General features: G+C 40.1%; 1 protein-coding gene across 6 annotated transcripts in view; it reads right to left on the bottom strand.

Annotated features, from left to right (window-relative positions):
• Nucleotides 1-8,990: 8,990 nt before the first annotated feature.
• ZNF568 (zinc finger protein 568) overlaps nucleotides 8,991-24,063 on the bottom strand; it is a 31,724-nt gene continuing 16,651 nt past the window's right edge. For all 6 annotated transcript variants that reach the window (XM_039465947.2, XM_039465944.2, XM_039465946.2 and 3 more), the window contains one exon: nucleotides 8,991-12,236. In XM_039465947.2, the coding sequence (XP_039321881.1) occupies nucleotides 10,654-12,236 (1,583 nt within the window). In that variant the 3' untranslated portion in view covers nucleotides 8,991-10,653. The remainder of the gene's footprint in view (nucleotides 12,237-24,063) is intronic.

The raw sequence follows: 24,063 nt of genomic DNA, 5'->3' as shown, positions 1-24,063 counted from the left end.
AACAGAACAGACTCCGTGTCAAATAAAAATAAAAGAAATTTATTAGCAAAACGACTATTGCATGTGACCATGGAGGGGACAACAAAATTAGTGAGACTGAAAAAGCTAATTATGTTCTTCAGTTTCCTTGCCAAATCACTGAGGCATGGTTTTTGTCAACACTCTTAAATGAGCATGAACAAAATCCAAGGAAGCGGAAATTCTAGATCAGATGAGACAACATTTGCAAAATAGACAGCCCTGGGCTGCTTTAGGAAAATGCTCCATAAATGCAGTTTCCTCCCCTCTTCCCCTTTCTCCAAATCATGAATGTAAATCTTTTGGATAAATTTCTGAAATAGGACACTGTCCTGAAAACCAGTAAGTCCTTCCCAAGAAGAAAATGTCAAATGCAACTTACCTCCGCCATCACTTCAGATGCACAGCAGTTCTCTCCTCTTCTGAGTTCTTAAAAAAAGAGGTGGAAAAATGTTAAGAAGCTGTAAGACAACAATCCTTCCCTGAACCCCTTGGGAGGCCAAACTCCTGCCCCACCCCAGGCACTGAGAGGGAGTCTAAAGAAGCTGTAACCCCAATGCCCTCTGCTATCCTCGCAAAGAAACGCAGGTGATCTTAGAAGCCCAGACAGGAGCTGCCTTCTTCCTCCATAAATAAGGACCTAACTTGGGAAACTTTCAGGCCTAGCGTTTACACTGGGCCCATAAGTCTGTGGCGCCAAGACACAAACAGTTTAAGTGGATCTACCACCAGGGTCTCAAACTCCTATCCTTTAGGCTGGGGGCACCTTTACAGGCCTAGATGCCTGGTGGCTACAGGGTGAAAGAACAGAGAAGACTCCCCAGGCCCAAACCCTAGAACTATCTCCACCCTCCACCCACACCAGATAGGTCCGGTGGCCGGAAGGCCATTCAGAGCTTACCTACCGACCAGCCGCAGTTGGGGTTTTGGGTGGAAGGCCAGGACTTACTCACTGGCAGACCCCGCCCAGCGTATCCCCAGAATGTACAGCGAGCGCGCCCGCCCCGTCCCAGGCCTCCCAAAGGTGGGGTCGACGACCTGGCCCCAGGGGCTCGCGCGCACACATACACTCACATGCACAGCCACACAGAATCCCGCGCAGACAGGGCTCCCACTACAGCCCCGCGGGTACCGCGGGCACAAATCGCCGAACTCCTGACGCCGGGCGCACAATCCACATCCGGGGAGAACTGCACGGACTTTTAGTCCAGTCAGGAGGACGCAAGGCCGCGATACCCCAAACCTCCTAACATTCCCAGCCCGCTCCCGCGCCAGTCTCACACCACACACAGTCCCTGCCGGCTCGCTACCCGACACTGTCCTCTCCCGAGCGGGGGCCAGCGGCCCTGACACTCACCTGTCACCCCGACTGCATGGCCCGACACACTCTCCTTTCCCCAACGCACAGCCCTGACTTGCCTTCGCGGTGAAGCGCGGGCATGCAGCCCGCCCGCACATCTCCGAATGCCACCTGTCTTTTAAACTCCAGACGACCCCAGCCGCGCGCCGGGACACCTCACCGCCCCTTCGGCGTCCCAGCACTCGCGTCTAAACTAGTCAGTCCCAACCCAGTGAGCTCCGCCGCCAGGGTCGTTCCCGCCCTTTGCGTTCCAACTCCCGCCAACTCACGCGGACCGGCCTTCTTCGGCCGCGGGGCTCCCTGGGAAATGTAGTCCAGAGGTGGAGGCCCGCCCGCAGCCGGAGCTACACCACGGTCCACACCTCCAGTGAAGACGAGGCCAGAGTGCCTAGCCGCGCCCGAGCACCCTCCCAGGACCGAACACACAGACCCAGGCAGCAAAAGGTGGCCGCCAAGAGCTAAATAAAGGCTGTGGATCCGTGGAGGATTCAGAAAAACGTAACCGCAAACTCGGTAGGGGGCGGCGCGGCCCGCCGCCAAGGCTTCCGGAGTCCGCGAAGCTAACCCGGCTGCAGCCGCCCTCGCCCCACATGGAGGGTCGGGGAGTGGAGTTTGTGTGTGTGCCCAGAGGCCTCTCAGAAGTGCAGTGAAAAGCCAGGGAGCGGACCACCCTGGGTTCCCTCCACAGGGAGCCGCACTCCGGGGCGGGATCACGAGAGGGCGACTCCTGGCCTAACCACGGAATAGGAGTCGGCGCGGACCTGAGACTTCACTCACCTGTGCCACAATCCCGATGCCGTCGGGTGGCTAAGTTTGGGCTGGGAATTCACTTCCCAGTCCAGGTCTTCTGACATCTTAGCATTTAAGTCACTAATTTCTGTTCGGGCCGGGCCACAGGCTTTCCTGGAATGTGTCTGGGAAATGACCTGGCCTAGCGGTTTGGGGATGTGGCTTAGCGGAGCAGTCACCGGCTCATGATGCGGAAGAAGGGCTTGGAGGAGGATGAGGGATAACCTTGAGTCTGCAGTGGAAATAATGGAATAGCAATGTAGTGGGACGCAACGTCATTATTTTAGGATTAAGTTGCAGAAGGATATTTAATGACAGAAGTATGTTTGAGAAATACTTGAGGACGTGGAAAAGTGCTACTAAAATAAACCATGTAATACTGTATTTTAAAATGTTACAAATAGGCTGGGCACGCCCGTAATCCTAGCACTTTGGGAGGCGGAGACGGGAGGATCACGAGGTCAAGAGATCCAGACCATCCGGGCCAACATGGTGAAACCCTGTCTATTAAAAATAGAAAAATTGGCTGGGCGTGGTGGCACGCGACTGTAGTCCCAGCTACTTGGGAGGCTGAGGCAAGAGAATCCCTTGAACTCGGGAGGCCGAGGTTGCAGTCAGCCGAGATCAAGCCACTGCACTCCAGCCTGACGATAGAGAAAAACATGGTCTCAAAAAAAAAAAAAAAAAAAAAAAGTTATAAATAACAGAAACGTAGACACTTGGGCAATAATATCTGTAAAGTTAGTAACACATTGTTAACAGTTTATTTCTAGAATGTGTAATTGTGACTTTTAGGTTAAAAAGTAGTCCCTTATATTTTTGGCCATTATCGTTTCTTTCTTGTGAAACATTACTTTTTACATTTTATTAAATAAAAAAAATTCTTAAGTATTTCTAGTTTACAAACTAGAAAACAAAATACTAGACCAAAATTTAAAAATCCACAATTTAGTACTAAAAGATACATGAAACACAAGACTGCTACGAGCAAAATAAAGCTTTTAAAACATCAAAAATGAGAGGAAAAAAAATCCCATGGATATAGAGTTTAAAAGAATTTTTTTTTTTTTTTTTTTTTTTGAGACAGAGTTTTGTTCTTGTTGCCCAGGCTGGAGTGCAGTCATGCGATCTCAGTTTAACGCAACCTCTGCCTCCCAGGTTCAAGGAATTCTCCTGCCTCAGCCTCCCAAGTAGCTAGGATTATAGGTTCCCACCACCACACCTGGCTAATTTTTTGTATTTTGAGTAGAGACAAGGGTTCATCATGTTGGCCAGACTGGTCTCGAACTCCTGACCTCAGGTGATCTGCCTGCCTCGGCTTCCCAAAGTGCTGGGATTACAGGCATGAGACCGTGCCCAGCCCCAAGTTTAAAAGAATTTTGAGGCTGTTATGTACAACTCTATAACCATGGTAGAGGAAACTGTAGATTTTCTAATGAAATTAAATCACTGATTATTACTAAGAGGTAGAAAATCTGAACAGAATAACCATATGAAATGCTTTATTTTATTTAAGGTATTTTAAAGTATGTTCAATTAAAAAGGTACCATACCCAGATGGATATAGCTGAATTTTAGCTAATTTTTGAACTAATAATGGTTAGTCTATTTATATCCATTTATATATGCTCTCCAATGTATTTTTGTCTGACTGGCATACAGTTTATTAAAGACATAGCCAGGCATGGTGGGTCATGCCTGTAATCTCAGCACTTTGGGAAGCTGAGATGGGAAGATCACTTGAGGCCAGGAGTTTGAGACCAGCCTGGGCAACATGGCAAAACTCCCTCTCTACAAAAATACAAGAATTAGCCAGGTGTGGTGGTGCACACCAGTATTTCCAGTTACTGGGAGACTGAGGCTGGAGGATCCCTTGAACCCGGAGGCAGAGGTTGCAGTGAGCCAAGATTGCACCACTGCTCTCCAGCCTGGGCGACAGAACAAGACTGTCTCAAAAAAAAAAGAAAAAAGAAAAGAAAAGAAAAAGAAAAAAATTTCGATAAAGACAGGCCAAAAGAAAAGTATTATTAATCAGTTTCATTTGTGGTTATAGATGTAAAAGTTGCAAGTAAAAGGCTGATTTCAATAATGTAGTATAAAATTTATACAGTTATGTCAAAGGACTGAGAGAAAAAAGAAATTAATAAATGATACCAGTAAGAGGAAGTGGTAGAATAATGCCCCAAGACGTCCAAATCCTAATCCCCAGAACCTGTGAATATATCTTGCATGGCAAAAGAGACTCTGCAGAAGATATGCTTCACCTAAGAATCTTGAGATGGAGGCCACGCATCGTAGGTCATGCCTGTAATCCCAGCACTTTGGGAGGCTGAGACAGGCAGATTGCTTGGGGTTAGAAGTTTGAGACTACCCTGGCCAACATGGTGAAACCCAGTCTCTAACAAAAATACAAAAATGAGCCGGACATGGTTGTGCATGCCTGCAGTCCCACCTACTCAGGAGGCTGAGGTAGGAAAATCGCTTGAACACAGGAGGCATTGGTTGCAGTAAGCCAAGATCACGCCACTGCATTTCAGCCTGGGTGATAAGAGTGAGACTCCATCTTTTTTTTTTTTTTTTTTTTTTTTTTTTTCGAGACGGAGTTTTGCTCTTGTTACATCTGGAGTGCAATGGCGCGATGTCGGCTCACTGCAACCTCTGCCTCCTAGGTTCAGGCGATTCTCCTGCCTCAGCCTCCTGAGGAGCTGGGATTACAGGCACACGCCACCATGCCCAGCTAATTTTTTGTATTTTTAGTAGAGACGGGGTTTCACCATGTTGACCAGGATGGTCTCGATCCCTTGACCTCGTGATCCACCCGCCTCGGCCTCCCAAAGTGCTGGGATTACAGGCTTGAGCCACAGCGCCGAGACTCCATCTTAAAAAAGGAAAATAAATAAATAAATAAATAAATAAATAAATAAATAAAAGAATCTTGAGATGGTAAGATTATTCTGGATTACTGAGTAGGCCCAACAAGGGTCCTTAAAAGAGGAAGGCAGTAGGGTCAGAGTCAGAGAGCAGAAAAGGGAGATGTGCTTTGAAGATAGAGGAAGGAGCCATAGCAAAAGAATGCAGGCAGCTTCTACTGCTTCTAGAAGTTGGAAAAGACAAAGAAATAGATTCTCCCCTAGAACCTAATGAAGGAACACGGTTTTATGACACCTGGATTTTAGCCCACAGGACTCATTTCACACTTCTGACCTCAATATCTGGATGAAGAAATCTTCCCTCAGAGCAAGAAGAGGTTGGAATGACTGTCATTCACCAAAAAACCACATCCTTGGTAAGTCTGTCCTTCCTTACTTGAAATATTTTCTTTGACTCTCTTTCAACTAGGATATAGAACTTTTGCATTCCTTCTCCTGAAACTTCCTCTTATGGTAACGAATCAGAGAACTCAATTCTTAAGTTCTGTTCCAGTGGGTTCTTTGAGTATGTCCTCAATCAGTTCAGTGCCTTCCCACTTCATAGGCACATTTACTTAACTTGTTTATTCTGGAAAGTTTCAAATCTCCAGAAGCATTGAAAGAATACTACAAAGAACTCTTATATGTGCCTGTTCCCTAGATTCACCAATTGTCAACATTTTGCCACTTTTGATTCTCTACCATTTGAAAATAAATTCAACTATCATTATACTTCAGTACTAAATGTGTATCTGGTTTTTGTTTTTCTGAGACAGGGTCTGGTTGGGTCGTACAGGCTGGAGTGCAGTGGCACAATCTCAGCTCACTGCAACCTCCGCCTCCTGAGCTCAAGCAATCCTCCCACCTGACCCCAATCAGTGTGCAGAGTAGCTGGGACTACAGGTGCATGCCACTACACCCAGCTAATTTTGGCTCCGCCTCCCAAAGTGCTGGGATTATAGGCGTGAGCCACTGCACTCTGCTGCATGTACCTTCTAGGGGCATTTTCGTACCATACACCACTAAACTGTGTTTCACACATACATCACTAAACAATATCACACACGACACAATAGTGTCTCAGACAGATATCTCATGCATCTCTAATCACAACACCATCACCACACTCAAGGAAATTAACAGTAATTCCACAATTTATCCATATTAAATTTCCCCAAAATGTCTTGTATACATTTTTCTTTAAGCAGGACACAATCCAGGTCATTGCATTAAATTGGATGTTATGTCTCTTTTAATCTAGAACAATCCCTCCAACTTTTTGTTTTCTATAGATGTTGATTTTTTTTATTTTAAGAATCTAGTGGGCCGGGCACAGTGGCTCACACCTGTAATCTCAGCACTCCGGGAGGCTGAGGCGGGTGGATCACCTGGGCTCAGGAGTTCAAGACCAGCCTGGCCAATGTGGGGAAACCCCGTCTCTACAAAAATACAAAAATTTAGCTAGGTGTTGTGGTGCACACTTGTAATCTCCGCTACTGGAGAGGTTGAGGCAGGATAATCACTTGAACCCAGGAGGCAGAGGTTGCAGTGAGCCAAGATCACGCCACTGCACTCCATCTTGAAAACAAAAACAAAAAACAAACCAAAAAGAATCGAGTCTACTTGTCCTACCAAATGTTTACATTCTGGGTTTGTCAAGTTATTTCCTCATGATAAAATTTAGGTTAAACATATTTAGCAAGGATACTACATAGATGACTCCAGGATAACCACATATATCACATAAAAAGACACATGAAATTAGGTCATTTCACTATTGGTGATGTTAAATTTGAAAACTTGACTAAGGTGGTAATGGCCACATGTCTCCATTATAAAGTTTTTTTTTTTTGGAGATGGAGTTTTGCTCTTGTTACCCAGGCTGGAGTGCAATGATGCAATCTCGGCTCACCACAGCCTCCTCCTCCTGGGTTCAGGCAATTCTCCTGCCTCAGCCTCCTGAGTAGCTGGGATTACAGGCATGCACCACCATGCCCAGCTAATGTTTTGTATTTTTAGTAGAGAAGGGGTTTCACCATTTTGACCAGGATGGTCTCGATCTCTTTGACCTCATGATCCACCCGCCTCGGCCTCCCAAAGTGCTGGGATTACAGGCTTGAGCCACTGCGCCCCGCCCTCCATTATAAAGTTTTTTTCCCTTTTTAATTGGCAAGTAACCTGAGAGATGGTAACTTCAGAACATATGAATCTCCTAACAATCATATGCATATTTAATATAAGGTACACATTATATTTTCATATAAATTAATGTTACTCTTTCACATAAATTAGTATATATGTATTTTTCTTTCATATAAATATGAATCAAAATTGGTAGTCATGGTTGTACTTCACAACTTTAGTCTGAGATTTACTTTTGTGAAATCAACTTCAAACAAATGTAGTTAATGTTCAATCATAAAAGCTAAAGATCCCTTTTGACAAACATCCCCTATTTTATCTTTTTATTATTTTTATTTTTTTGAGACAGAGTCTTGCTGGGTTTTCCAGGCTGGAGTACAGTGGCACGATCTCGGCTCACTACAACCTCTGCCCTCCAGGTTTAAGCAATTCTCCAACCCCAGCCTCCCGAGTAGCTGGGATTACAGGCACGTACCACCACACCTGGCTATTTTTGTATTTTTAGTAGAGGTGGGGTTTCACCATATTATAGGCCAGGCTGGTCTCGAACTCCTGACCTCAAGTAATCCACCTGCCTCGACTTCCCAAAGTGCTCGGGCATGAGCGACTGCACCCAGCTTATCTCCTTTTTATTTATGATTATTTTTGATACAGGGCCTTACTCTGTCACCCAGGTTGGAGTACAGTGGCGTGATCCCAGGTTCCAGCAATTCCCTGCATCAGCCTCCTGAGTAGCTGGGATTACAGGCCCCCGCCACCACACCCAGCTAATTTTTGTATTTTTAGTAGAGATGGGGTTTCACCATGTTGGCCAAGTTGGTCTTGAATTCCTGATCTCATGTGATCCACCCACCTCGGCCTCCCAAAGTGCTGGGTTTACAGGCTTGAGCCACCACTCCCGGACCCATCTCCTTTTTAAAAAGGAATCAGCAGCTTTCTGTATTATATATCAAATAATATTGTAAAGATGGCATAATAAAAACATGACCTCTGTAAGAGTTGGTTCATGTATTAGTTACAGAGAATGCGACTCTTCAAGAGGAACTCTATTACTTGTGTTCAGGTTCTAAGGTCATCACCATTTCCAATCAAAACTGGATAGGCAGTGTTAAGTCAAGAGTTGTAAAAATAAAAAGGTCTCTACCAACACACTTTTACATAATTGCTTATGGCCACCTCAGGAAATAAATGATTTCTCATTTCAAAATATTGTAATAATTAACAATGATATTCATGCCCATGCTGGTTGTATGGAAAATTACAGGGCAAGAAAACAAATATTGCAAAGTCACTTTCTCAGGAAAAATCTTAATCTCTCCACAATGATTCTAAATATATTGGTAATTAGTTAGCTATGAATCTAACAAATTTGCTGTCTAATACTAGCTATACTAAGAGGACAGGCACCCTGAATAGTAGACCATGATGCCCTAAGCTAGTAAATAAAAACACATTTAATTTGTTATACTGCCATCTGATTTTCAAATTTTTAATAATTTACTTGAATCTAAAATAGTTGAAAGGAGAATTTTAGAAATGTTAAAATATAAAAAAACAACATCAGAGTTGATAAAATGTGCTAATTTCATATTATATAATAAACAGGAGTATTCTAATCGCTAATTTTCTAGAGATATTTTTCATAAAATAGTTGAGAATCTGATAAGGCATATGAATCCATTTATTAACATTTCTATGAGCACAGTCTTTCCCTGGCCTGTTCTAGAAAAAAACTAGGAAAACACTATTACAACCAAACATTCACATAATCATTGTGTATCATTAGCTTTTAATATTTACTTTATATGCTACCAGTCTTTTTTAAGGCATAAAAATTACAAGCAAAGCTAAAGGCTCCTTTTAATCAACAGCCCCAAATTCAATCTCCAGAGACAACGCTGTCAGTAATTTGGTATGTATCCTTCTATTCTATTTTAAATAGTTTTAAATACACTTTTCAACAATAGAAACAAATCATTCTTTATAAATGATTTCATTCCAATTTACATGAATATTATTATACAGCATTTCATTTGTATTTTGATTTTTTTCACTCAACATTGTTTTAATTATCAATGTTACATAATATGGATCTGGTTCACTGCTTTTAAGTGCTGTATGCTGTTCTACCATTTGTACATACCATATTTTATTCATCTGTTACCCCACTGATTAATATTTAGGTTGTTTTCATTGCAGATATGTATTTATATATTTCTTTTTTTTTTTAAAGAGATGAGGTCTTCCTGTTTCCCAGCTGGCTGTAAACTCCTGGGCTCAAGTTACCTTCCTCTATCAGCCTCCCAAGTAGCTGGGATTACAGGCATGTGCCACTGCACTGGCCATACATACATACATATATTTTATATATATTTCTTATGCATTATTTGTGAGTTTCTATAGGCTGTATAATTAGAAGTGGAATTGCAGAGTCCTTTTGTCTTTTTAAAAAAAAGCTCCCACAATGTCACAGGCAGTATCGTCTACTTTCTCCCAATGGTTTCACAGTTTTGCTTTTCAAATTCTGCTATTTAAGTCCTTTAGAACATTGATTTTTTGGCCAGGCACAGTGGCTCAAGCCTGTAAATCCAGCACTTTGGGAGGTCAAAAAGGGCACATCACTTGAGGTCAGGAGTTTGATACCAGCCTGGCCAACATGGTGAAACCCTGTCTCTACTAAAAATATAACAACAAAAAATTAGCCCAGTGTGTGGTGCATGTCTATAGTCCCAGCTGCTGGGGAGGCTGAGGCATAAGAATCGTTCAAACCCAGAAGGCAGAGGCTGCAGTTAGCTGAGATCATTACACTGTACTCCAGCCTGGGCTACAGAGTAAGACTGCCTTAAAAAAAAAAAAGAATAATAATATTGATCTTTTAATATGTCATAAGATTATATGTAATTTTTTTTTCCAATATGAAGAGTCAAATATTCCTAACAATATTATTGATGAGGTCATCACTTCCCTACTAATTCATTATGTCAAGTCTAACATACACCAAGTTGACATATATTCATGAGTCTGCTTCTGGGTAGTCTATTCTTTAAAAACTGCTTACTTACCTATTAATGTACTAATAGCACACATTTTTAAATGACTGTAACTTTATATCATACAGCGAGGGTGTTTCCTCTGTTCTTCTTCAGAATTATCTCAGCAATCCATACAGTTCTATTTCACATGAATTTATAGTCATTTTGGAAAGATCCTAGAAAATTCTGAGTAGATTTTGTTTGGAACTGCATTCAGTCTACAGATTTTTAGAATTGAGGTTTTTAAAATATTGGGTTTTTCCATCTATGCATACAGTATTTCTCTCCATTTATTCCAGTCTTTTAACGAAGTATTACAATTTTTATAAAGATTTTTTTTTTTGAGCTTATGCTAAGACACTTTAAGTAAAACATGGGTTGGATTTAAGAGGCCTTCTTTCATTTAATACACTCGGCGTTTCTCACCTGTATGACCTCTCTTATGTATAGAAAGGGATGCTCTTTGAGAGAATGCTTTCCCACATTCATTACATTCAAAGGGTTTCTCACCAGTATGACTTCTCATATGTATAATAAGTAATGAGCACTGAGAAAAGGCTTTCCCACATTTATTGCATTCATAGGGTTTCTCCCCTGTATGACTTCTCACATGAAGAGTGAGGGATGAGATTCGAGAGAAGGCTTTACCACATTGATTACATTTGAATGGTTTCTCTCCAGTATGAATTTTTTCATGCTCAAGAAGATTTTGTCTCTGACTGAAAGCTTTCCCACACTGATTACAATGATAAGGTTTCTCTCCAGTATGAATTTTCTCATGTTCAGTGAGGTTTGATTTCTGACTAAAGGCTTTTCCACATACTGTACATGCATAGGGTTTCTCACCCGTATGAATTCTCTGGTGTCGAATGAGGTTTGACATCTGAATAAAAGCTTTCCCACATTCACTGCATTCATAAGGTTTCTCTCCAGTATGAATTTTCTGATGTGTAATGAGATTTTCTTTCCTGCTGAAGGCTTTTCCACATTCCTTACATTCATAGGGTTTCTCAGCTGTATGATTTCGCATATGTACAGTAAGGGATGAACTTTGAGAGAAGGCTTTCCCACATTCACTACATACATAGGGTTTCTCACCAGTGTGACTTCTCATATGTATAATAAATACTGAGCATTGAGAGAAAGCTTTTCCACATTTATTACATTTATAAGGTTTCTCCCCTGTGTGACTTCTCATATGTAGTGTAACAGATGACATTCGAGAAAAAGCTCTACCACATTCATTACATGCATAAGGTTTCTCCCCAGTATGAATTTTCTCATGCTCAATAAGATTTTGCTTCTGGCTGAAGCATTTCCCACATTCCTTACATTTGTAGGGTTTCTCTCCAGTGTGAATTCGCTCATGTTCAATGAGATTTGATTTCTGACTGAAGGCTTTCCAACAATCCTTACATGCATACGGTTTCTCCCCAGTATGAATTCTTTGGTGTCTAATAAGGTTTGACATCTGAATGAAAGCTTTTCCACATTCCTTACACTTATATGGTTTTTCCCCAGTATGAATTTTCTGATGTGTAATAAGATTTTCCTTCCTACTGAAGGCTTTTCCACAGTCTTTACATTTGTAAGGTTTCTCTCCAACATGAATTCGCTCATGTCTAATGAGATCAAATTTATGACTAAAGTCTTGTCCACACTGATTACACTTAAAGGAGGTTACAACATAGGATGTACAATGATAAAATGGTTTCCCAAACTCATTACCTCCATACTGTTTCTCTCTTACACAGCCTTTCTCATATCTGAGTAAGTCTAAATTATGTTCCAAACCCTTATCAAGTGAATCACATTCATAGAAGCTTTGTCTTGAAGTAACAATGTCTGAACTCAGAGGAAATATTTGTGCAACTTTTTTATATTCAATGACTTTTTCCTTAATCAGAATTTTCTTGGAGATGGATGTGACTTTCCTCACAAGTGTTTCCTGTTGCTTCTTGATCTGTTCATCAACTTCCCAAACTTCTAAAATGGAGGATCAAAAATTATTACTTGTGAATTATTCTACCACTATACTATTAATAACATATCAGAAATTGGCTAATGTGGGGTTTAATCTTTGATGTTGGCCTAGTCATCCAATACAAAAGAAAGCTAAGAGTAAGTTCCTAGTTCCTAAGGTTTGAGAAGTTAACTACTACGTAAAACATATGGAGACACAAACTGACATCTGTAGGTCCAAATAGCTTTGACTAAGTTTTAGAATGTCCATGTGCAGTGCAGAAATCAGCAAAAAGAACAGAATAATGAAAATGAAACAGTGAACAAAAAAATGACTGATAGGAATCAAACGGCTAAAGAATAAAATGAACACTTGTGATTAAACACACTGGCTTGAATGCATGCACTTATTTTTCCTCCTTCCTAAAATTCCATTAAAAATGACAGTGAAAGAATAAAGGGTTAAATCCGTAAGAAAAAGGAGACAATGAGTCTAAAAAGGGTGAACAAAAGATTTCAACAAAATACTGCAGGATGAGAAGGATATAGGGAACCATAAACTAGCAGAACTATAAAGTTAAAAGTATCACGAAGACGCAAATAACAGTAAGTGACAAAGTGATTTGGCCAAATATCACTAGAAAGGCTCAAGAATTGGAGAATCCAGGCACTCAAATGGTAGGGATAAATAAGCACAAGGCAAGGATGTTCCCTTGCATTACTGCATTACTTGCATTAGGTCGGACTTTCAACATTACACTGTAAGTCCGACCTAATGCAATAACAAGGAAATAAAAGTTATACAGATTAGAAAGTATAAAATGAAACAAGAACTGTCTTTGTTCACAGAAGATGTGATCATCTATGTAGAAAATCTGAAAAACAAACAAACAAAAAAACCAACAAAAAACCCCTGCTGGAACTAGGAAGTCAAAGGCTGACAGGTTTGCAGAGCTACAGGAACTCTTACTCATTGTTGGTGGGACTGCAAAATGGTACAGCCACTTTGGAAGACAGTTTGGCAGTTTCTTACAAAATCAGACATACTATTACCATATCATTCAGCAATCATGCTAGGTATTGACCCCAATGAGTTGAAAACATATGTCCATACAAAAACCTGCTCATGGATACAGCAGCTTTATTCCTAATTGCCAACACTTGGAAGATGTCCTTTACTAGGTGAATGGATAAACTGCGGTACATCTAGACACTGAAATATTCATCAGTGCTAAAAACGATGTGCTATCAAGTCATTAAGAGACATGGAGGAACCTTAAATGCATGCTGCTAAGTGAAAGAAGCCCATTGGAAAAGGCCACCTACTATATGATTTCAAACAAACTGGAAAAGGCAAAATTATGACTAGTAAAGATATCAGTGGTTGCCAGAGATTATGGGAGAGAAGGAATAAATAGGAGGAAGAAAGAGGAGTTTTAGGGCAGTGAAGGTATTCTGTACAATACTATAATGGGTCTGAGTCATTATACAAATATCAAAACCCATAGAATGTACAACACCAGGAGTGGCCCTAATGTAAATTATGGACTTTGGGTAATAATAACGTGTATAATCATAATAATGGGGGTTCATTAATTGTAACAAATATACTACTGTGGTGCTAGATGTTGATAGTGGGGAAAACTCTGTGTGTGCCGGGGCAGTGGGTACTCATACACTTTATACATTTTCTTTCTTTATTTTTTTAAGACAGAGGCTTGCTCTGTTGCCCAGACTGAAGTGCAATGGCACGATCTCAGCTCACTGCAACCTCCCCCTCCCACGTTCAAGCCATGCCCCTGCCTCAGCCTCCTGAGTAGCTGGGATTACAGGCACGCGCCACAATGCCCAGCTATTTTTTGTTGTTTTTATTTTAGTAGAGATGGGGGTTTCACCATGTTGGCCAGGATGGTCTCAATCTCCTGACCTCGTGATTGGCCTGCCTCGGCCTCCCAAAGTGCTGCGACTACAGGCATGAGCCACGGTACCCAGCCACTTTATACTTTTTCTTTCTTTCTTTTTTTTTTAAAGACGGGTTTCACCATGTTGGTAAGGCTGGTCTTGAACTCCCGACCTCAGGTGATCCGCCCACCTTGGCCTCCAAAGTGCTTGGATTACAGGCGTGAGCCACCACGCCCAGCCCGCTTTATACTTTTTCATGAGCTCTATACAAAGCTTAGTTTTGTTGTGAACCTAAAATCAACCTAAAAGATGAAGTTTATTATTTAAAAAAACAAGATGCACCTGTATTCCCAGCTACTTGGAAGGCTTGCTAAAACCCAGGAGTTTAAGAGTAGTCAGGGAAATATAGCAAGTCCTGATCACACACAAAAAGGGGGAGTGGGTAGGATAACAGTAGGACTAAAAAGAAGAGGATTAAAGTCTGAATAAAGAGCAGTTACACACCAAGGCAGATATCATGGATCTGATTAAGTAACATGTATTCTAATCTCCCACTATGCTTTTCCAATCTGTAAAGGCTGAGGCAGTTAAAACTACATTTCCTAGACATAACTGCTGTAGAGTTCCCATATGATTTTGATTCGCTATACACTATAATATGAGTGAGATCTCCAATCCCTTTCTGTTATTTAGCTTCATGAATGCTGGCATGTACCTCCACATAGGAGATAAAAAGATTAAAAGGCACAACAGATGCTGGCATTTGGGGCACCCCACAAAACTTCTAGGTTTAGGCCGGGCATGGTGGCTCATGCCTGTAATCCCAGCACTTTGGGAGGCCGAGGTAGGTGGATCACCTGAGGTCAGGAATTCAAGACCAGCCTGGCCAACATGGTGAAACCCCGTCTTTACTAAAAATACAAAAATTAGCTGAGCGTGGTGGTATGCACTTGTAATCCCGGCTACACAGGAGGCTGAGGCAGGAAAATTGCTTGAACCTGGGAGGCAGAGGTTGCAGCAAGCCGAGATCGTGCCACTGCACTCCAGTCTGGGCAACAGAGCAAGATTCAAGTCTCCAAATAAACAACCCCGCCCCCCCCCAAAAAAAAAACATTCTAGGTTCTGATCCAACCATTCTACAGTATAGTCCACTAGTTAAAAAAACATAAAAAATTTCTTCTATCCTTTTTAAAATTTAGAATTTTAGAAGATCCTTAAAATTTCCCTTTTATCCCTTCATGCATCAAAATGAGGTAAACTAATAAGAATGTTGGATTCCTTATTTAAACAAACAATTTTGAGGGTGTCATTTAAATTAAAAATACATAGGAAGCATAAAAGTAAGGCAAGTAGTAACTCTAGGAGTGACAGAAAGTTACATAAGTATATGTACTGAAAAGTCATTTCTTGGCTCAGTAGTAGACAATATGTCAACAGTCATAAAGTAAGCGGTGACACTGAATTAGCTAAGAATTGTGATATATCTATATACCAAAAAAAAGGAAACAAGAAGTGATTGTGGTGTCACTATTAAACTTCATCTTCTATTTATATCAATTTGATAAAAATTGACAAATTACCAAACAGCAGCATATTTAGGGAAGTCCAGGTTCTACGCTGTCCCTGAAACACTGATTCCTGCTTTACTTTCTAGATAACTTTTTTTTTTTTTTTTTTTTTTTTTTTGAGATGGAGTTTCGCTCTTGTTACCCAGGCTGGAGTGCAATGGCACAATCTCGGCTCACCGCAACCTCCGCCTCCTGGGTTCAGGCAATTCTCCTGTCTCAGCCTCCTGAGTAGCTGGGATTACAGGCACATGCCACCATGCCCAGCTAATTTTTAGTATTTTTAGTAGAGATGGGGTTTCACCATGTTGACCAGGATGGTCTCGATCTCTTGACCTCGTGATCCACCCGCCTCGGCCTCCCAAAGTGTTGGGATTACAGGCTTGAGCCACCGCGCCCGGCCCTCTAGATAACTATTTTTATTAGTTCTTGGATTATTCTTTCATCATTTAAACATACAAACACACAAACATATATATATATATATACCATGTTTCCTTATATATAATACATATATACACATATATCATATATACACTTGGCCCTTGAACAATATGGGCATGGGGTGCCAATCCTCCATATAATTGCAAATCTGTCTCTAACTTTTCAGTCTCCCAAAACTTTACCAGTAATAGCCTACTGTTGACCAGAGCCTTATTGATAAGTTAGCTAATAAACACATATTTTGTATATGTATTATATATTGCATTTTTACAATAAAATAACCTAAAGAAAATGAAACGTTATTACGAAAATCATAAGGAAAATACATTCATTATTCATTAAGGGGAAGTGGATCATCCTAAACATCTTCATCCTTATCATCTTCACGCTGAGTAGGCTGAGGGGGAGGTTGGTCTTGCTGTCTTGGGGTGGTGGGGGCATGAGAAAATCAGCATATAAGTGGACCCATGCACTTTAAACCCATGTTTTCCGAGGGCCAATTGCATTTTTAATATATATTTTATACACACACACACACACGCACACACACACTTCTGTCTCTCTTCCTACCCATTTGCACTTAAAAGATAACATATTCTAAACACTGTTCTGTACACTGATTTTTTTTTCCACTTACATGTACTGAATGGAACCATGACTTCTCTGACTTAAGAGTTTTGACATTAAAATCATGTATATATTTTATATATGAAAAAATTAAAATTATGTCCAAAAAGATAAAATGCCAAAGCAATCCCTAAAACTAGAAAAAAACTGAAACAAGTAAACCTTCTTATCAAATGAGGTCCATAATCACATAGAAAATTACTTCGAGTGACCTTAAACATAGTAGTTTGACTATATATCCCTATTAGAATATATTTTAAGGAAGAAAACCCCAAAGAAATTTTAAACTACATTTAGTTGACTTTTTATTATTAGTAATATTAGTATTACTGTTAATTTGAAACTAATATATAAAGAAAGAAGATAGATCACTCAGTTTTACTCCCTAATGGTCACTTGGCAATGTCTGGAAGGTCTACAGACATTTTTGGTTTTCACAACTGGAAAGATGAGGGGGAGAAAAAAGGGTGGTGCTGCTGTAACCTAGTGAATAGAAGCAGGGGATTCTGCTAAATGTCCCACAACACACAAGGCAGTCTCCCAGAGCAAAGAATTCTCTGGCTCAAAATGTCAATAGTACCAAGGGTGAGAAATATATATGAATTATAGAAATAATTAATGTAAAAAGGAGCCAAGATTTTCAGCATAAAAGGTAAAAGGACCCTGTACTTTTTAATTTTAGTTGGATATATCAACATAAATTCATATACATTTTTTCCTTTTAAAAGATGCATTTTTTTTTCCTAGCTCTGTCCACTTAAAAGCTATGGAAGCAATAACTCAGTACTGAAGAGCAACCATAATACCAAGATTGCAGTCTCCAATATAATCTGCTGCTAAAACAGGGAAAAGCTTTTAAAGAAATGGCTATTTCCATGTCTAGAGTCGGAAATTTACAGGATTAGCCAAAGATCCCTCTTGCTAAAGATGAGACAATTTGAATATTAATATATGGGCCTGGTGCGGTGGCTCAAGCCTGTAATCCCAGCACTTTGTGATGCCAAAGCGGGCTCATCACTTGAGGCCAGGAGTTCAATATCAGCCTGGCCAGCATGGTGAAACCCAATCTCTACTAAAAAACACAGAAATTACAGGTGGTGGTGCATACCTGTAATTCCAGCTACTTGGGAAGCTGAGGCACAAGATTTGCTTGAACCCAGGAGGTGGAGGTTGCACTGAGCCTAGATGACACCACCGCTCTCCAGCCTGGGTGACAAAGCAAGACTCTGTCTCCAATATAATAATAATATATGAAAAACATTATTTATATGCATATAATATATTCTGATGCTCAAATTATGTAAATTTATAATGAGTTAACTGGACAAATTTTGGAAACCTGGAGGGCACCAACCATTATCTAAAAGCTTTTAAAGAGAAAGAGTACTTGTTTTTCCTGGCCTGAGAAACTGTATTTCAGTGAAATCAAACAGTTAATGAGAGAGTTTTTCTTTATGGGAGAATTTCAGCTAATAAAAGTGAAAGATGCTCTAATAAAATCATGGATCTAGGCTGATGGTCAATATGTGCTAAAATCCTTAAGTGAAAGGTTGACAGAGAAATATGAGGATTTGGAATGACAACACATGAATCTACTGATCAATCCCAATTATGTCTGTAAGTGGGACAAACTGACATAGATGCAATAGAATGTACACAACATCACCTATGAAGTATACCTGCCAAAGATCTGAAACCGCATCAAGTAAAGCCAGATTATAGAAAAAGTGGGATGGGCTGGGCGCGGTGGCTCAAGCCTGTAATCCCAGCACTTTGGGAGGCCGAGGCGGGTGGATCACGAGGTCGAGAGATCGAGACCATCCTGGTCAACGTGGTGAAACCCCGTCTCTACTAAAAATACAAAAAATTAGCTGGGCATGGTGGCACGTGCCTGTAATCCCAGCTACTCAGGAGGCTGAGGCAGGAGAATTGCCTGAACCCGGGAGGCGGAGGTTGCGGTGAGCCGAGATCGCGCCATTGCACTCCAGCCTGGGAAACAAGAGCAAAACTCCATCTCAAAAAAAAAAAAAAAAAAAGAAAAAGTGGGATGAAGAAGCATGTCAAACACTACTATGAGAAGGTTAAATGCCAAATCCAAAGTAACGTACATCTAGAGCAGGGGTTGGCAAACTATACCCACAGCCTGTTTTCCTATAGCCTGTGAACTAAGAATGTGCAGATTTTATTTGAATCCTGATTCATATAAACCAACCATAAGCAACAGTCTTGAGACAATGAAATACATAACAGAGACTAAGTAGCAGATGATAGTATGAAATTACTACTAATGTTGTTAGGTTAGAAATATTGCAGGATTAAAAAATTCTCTAGGCAGTATATACAGTAGTATTTAAAACAAAATGTATAGTTCAGCAAAAAACCAAAACAATGAAACTGGAGTAGGGGTAAGAGAGAAAGAGAGTAAACACATCTAACAAAATGTTGGTAACTGTTGAAGCTGAGTGATAAACACATGAGGATTCCTTATATTATCTCTCTTTTCTTATGTTTGAAAATGACTACAAAAATATTTACAGAGCAGTATAAACATTTGTTTCAAAATCTGTAGGTTGACAACAAAAGAAATAGTTAAAAAAATAAAAAATAATTGACTAAAGGAGGTGAAATGTGAGGTCAGAGCAGAGCATTGCTATAATCCAGTATTTCTACTGGCTCTCTAAAACAAGTAATATATAGGCATACTTTGCAAAAACTAAAAATGCATATTAAAAAGAAATGGTGTAAGAGAGAAATAATAACAGCTACATTAGGTTAAGAGAAACAAATGATAACCCAAGTTCTCATTCCTTTTGATTAGTTAACTGTCATATGATCCTGACAAGTCTATCTTTTGTCCAGTCTGCATACCACAAGCAAGTTAATTTTCATAAAGTTCAAATTCCTGTATTTCTATATTAACACACTTGAAGATTAGTCTGTCCAAACTAAACACAATCCAAAATTGGTAATAAATATGGAGAGAGCTCCAACTTTCCATCTAATTACATTTCATTTTTATATGTGCTTAAAGAACAAGACATATTAGAAATAGGGAGGTCTGATTTTATTGAATAAAAAGTATGAAGCTGATCAGGAGGCAAGTCATCTTTGATTCACCATAGTGTTCTAACATGAGGTACTATCATAGTATCCTATGTTCATTTCTATACACTGAAACTGTCTTTATATCAAACCCCATTGTGTTTTGACTTTTTCTTTCACACTATCACCCAAAATGATAACATTCCACTATCATTAGTTCTATACTGGTTTTCCATGTCTCTGGAGTACTATCAACTGTGGATAACTTAAAATTCAGATAACTAGATGTTTTTAACCTTCATATTCTGTTATAAGCCCCTGCTTGTAATTGACCACTGTAACCATAGCTTCAGTGATTAAAGAGGACAAAAATTAAACTAAATTGACAACAAAAGTTTGAAAATAAAAGACAGCAAAAAAAAAAAAAAAAAAAAAAAAAAAAAGGACATGAATGCTGGCAAAATTCAGAACTTTCTGACTCCACAATGGAAAACTCATCCTTGATTTCATTAATCCCTTACATTCATCTCTCTTCCAATTAGGCCATGTTTCTAATTTTACCCCACAAACAGACATGCTAATTTTACTTCTAAACATTTTGTTATGTTTTTTAGTTTTTAATAAGTCTAAATAATCTATAGATCTTACAGGACAATGGCTTCTGCCCAAGATGGAGGACAGTGGCATGATCTCAGCTCACTGTAACCTCCACCTCCCGGGTTCAAGTAATTCTCTTGCCTCAGCCTCCCAAGTAGCTGGGACTACAGGCACACATCACCATGCCTAGCTAACTTTTTTTTTGTATTTTTAGTAGAGATGGGGTTTCACTACGTTGACCAGGCTGGTCTTGAATTCCTGACATTGTGATCCATCCACCTCAGCCTCCCAAAGTGCTGGGATTACAGGCATGAGACACTGCACCTGAATACAGCCCTTCTCTTAAAACTTTTTTGGTGTTTTTTTATCTGGTTTACTAACTTACTAAATAGATGCTTCACATGCAATTTAACATTCAACACTAGCTCACTAGACAATGACTATGCCCTGTTTTTCTAACTCTAGCTTGATTTCGTCCACATTTATTTTGAAATATCTATAGGTAAAATTTTAAAACAACCAAAAATAAGAAAAGTCTTCCCAAATATAGCTTTACATCAATTTGTGAATCATTAATAAGAAGAATAAAAGGTTTTCTTTCTCCAGGTGGACTAATAAACAAGTGGTAGACATCAAAATATGAAAATATATGTAAGACTATATGTTTTCAGACTCCAACCACGCTAGTAGACATGTAATAGAATGTTAGTCGAGAGATGGGCGCCGGGCACGGTGGCTCATGCCTGTAATCCCAGCACTTTGGGAGGCTGAGGCGGGCGGATCACAAGGTCAAGAGATCGAGACCATCCTGGTCAACATGGTGAAACCCCGTCCCTATTAAAAATACAATAAATTAGCTGGGCATGGTGGGGTGTGCCTGTAATCCCAGCTACTCGGGAGGCTGAGGTAGGAGAATTGCCTGAACCCAGGAGGCGGAAGTTGTGGTGAGCCAAGATCGCGCCATTACACTCCAGCCTGGGTAACACGAGCGAAACTCTGTCTCAAAAAAAAAAAAAAAAAAAGAAAAGAAAAGGAAAGAAAAACATCTTAGTGCAACTTAAAGATAGCTAAATTCCATCCCCAGAATAGGAGGAACAAACAGAGGATAGACTAGATCATACAGGGAAGAAACCCAGAGATAGCAGTTTCTGTTTCTTATCTCAAACGGAACGTATGGGGAAAAGAGTTCTCTAAAACAGAGGCACCCCCCCACCTTTTTTTTTTTTTTTTTTTTTTTTGAGACGGAGTTTCGCCCCTGTTACCCAGGCTGGAGTGCAATGGCACGATCTCGGCTCACCGCAACCTCCGCCTCCTGGGCTCAGGCAATTCTCCTGCCTCAGCCTCCTGAGTAGCTGGGATTACAGGCACGTGCCACCATGCCCAGCTAATTTTTTGCACTTTTAGTAGAGACGGGGTTTCACCATGTTGACCAGGATGGTCTCGATCTCTCGACCTCGTGATCCACCCGCCTCGGCTTCCCAAAGTGCTGGGATTACAGGCTTGAGCCACCGCGCCCGGAGAGGCACCCCGTTTTGGGCAGAATGAATGAATCATTTTTTGCCAGATATCTTGAGATTGTGGCAGGAACATAACGGACTTCATTTGGCCCTGATAAATGGTATACAGGTAGGGCTGAACAAGGAGATACAAACAGCCATTATTCTTGTATACAGTTTGTTATAGGATAGGAAGATTAAGAGACACTGAGTTCTAGAGGAAGTACGCAAATAATAATAATCTCTAACTTGGGAGAATGAAAGCATAAACCAACTCTCAACACAAAACATTGTATAAATAATTACCAGCTCAGAGCATTTTTCTGGACAGTCTTCAACACTATCCTTCTGTAAATAGTGGGTACAGCAGGAAATACCTTCATCCAAAGATGACAATGATAACCATAAAAGAAACCAGCATGAAATCTATACAATGACGTTTCAAGGAGCAAAAAACATGAATCCACAAGTTGAAAAGAAAAACTGATACTGATTGACCAATACCAAGACATAGCCTTATAAAGCCACCTAAGCTTTAAAGAAAAAGAAACCTATAGGTATCCAGGAAATAAGTCACCTATGAGGGGAAATAAATCAGGCTTCAGACTTCTTCAAACAACATTCAAATCTAGGAAACAACAAAGAATTGTCTAAATCCCTCAGGTAACTGTCTACAAAACCCTATGGAAAAGAAAGTACAGCTCAAGCATTTTACATGCAGCCAACTATCAACTGTTAACCAACATTATAACAGTATTTTGTTATACGCAAAACCACAGGGACTCTAGTTTCTACGAAATTATAAGCTCATAAGGACAGGAGTTTGTTTGGTATACTGTTACATATCCATGCACAGAATAGTATTTCATCTTTGTTCTTACTACCAATAAATGTAGTTTTCTCTCCTTAATATCTTCTACTTGGTCATTGATATATGTATGAAAGCTATTGACTTTTATTTGTTAATTTGATATCCTACCACCTCTCTGAGTTCTCTTACTATTTGTTGTACTTTCTCAATTGGTTCTCTTGTGTTTTCCAGGGCTACGATCTCATTATCTGTAAATAAGGATGGTTTTACAGCTTTCTTACCCATTATTACAGTGAAACGTACAAAAGCCACAATGGGAAAACATGGAAAGCTCCATTTCTAAAGGACACAAAAGAAGATATGAAAATCTGAACAAGGATGGAGTGTGTTCTTAGACAGAAAACTTTGGCATTAAAAGGATGATAAATTTCTGAAAGTTAATTTATATATTTAGCACAATTGCAATAAAAATTCCAACACGCTTTTCTCTGGAAATAGATGGCCAAGTTTAAAATTCATATAGTAAAATAATAAAAAATAGCCAGGATAACTCCCAAAAAGAAGCATACGCAACTGAGGAAAGGAAGAGACTGTATCAAGGATAAGAGGAAAATTTACTTTTGCACAAAAGGTACAATATTGGTTTCACAGGTATAATACTGGTTCCACTGGTTATATTCTTTTTAACCAAATATGGACCTCCTGTATTTTCTTTCTTTTGTTTTTTTTTTTGAGACGGAGTTTCGCTCTTGTTACCCAGGCTGGAGTGCAATGGCGCGATCTCGGCTCACCGCAACCTCCGCCTCCTGGGTTCAGGCAATTCTCCTGCCTCAGCCTCCCCAAGTAGCTGGGATTACAGGCACGCGCCACCATGCCCAGCTAACTAAGTTTTTGTGTTTTTAGTAGAGATGGGGTTTCACCATGTTGACCAGGATGGTCTCGATCTCTTGACCTCGTGATCCACCCGCCTCGGCCTCCCAAAGTGCTGGGATTATAGGCGTGAGCCACCGCGCCAGGCCTCTGTATTTTCAAAAAATGAAAGGAATGGAAGGCAGAAACAAGAAGAAAGGAGATATCATGGGATTTCTAAGTCAGAAACTTTTACATTTCTAAGCCACGGGATTGTGAGAGTTGTGAAGTACAATGGGAAGTGAAACTACTGTTAACCAAACACAAGTCTGAGGCTTTTTAAAATGCAAAGGAAAGAAAAGAAAAAAGAAAAAAAAAAAAAAAAACCTAAGTGTGAAATAAACATGTTTTAAAATTACTACACAACAATGAAATACTGAATGCATAAGAAAAATGAAACCATGAACATAAAGGAAAGAAAGAGCCCAAGGATCATAGAGAGGAACAATAATCCTGAA

This window comes from Saimiri boliviensis, chromosome 14 (genome assembly GCF_048565385.1).
Source record: "Saimiri boliviensis isolate mSaiBol1 chromosome 14, mSaiBol1.pri, whole genome shotgun sequence".
NCBI classification, from domain to species: domain Eukaryota; kingdom Metazoa; phylum Chordata; class Mammalia; order Primates; family Cebidae; genus Saimiri; species Saimiri boliviensis.
This window is presented reverse-complemented; position numbering and strand designations above follow the sequence as displayed.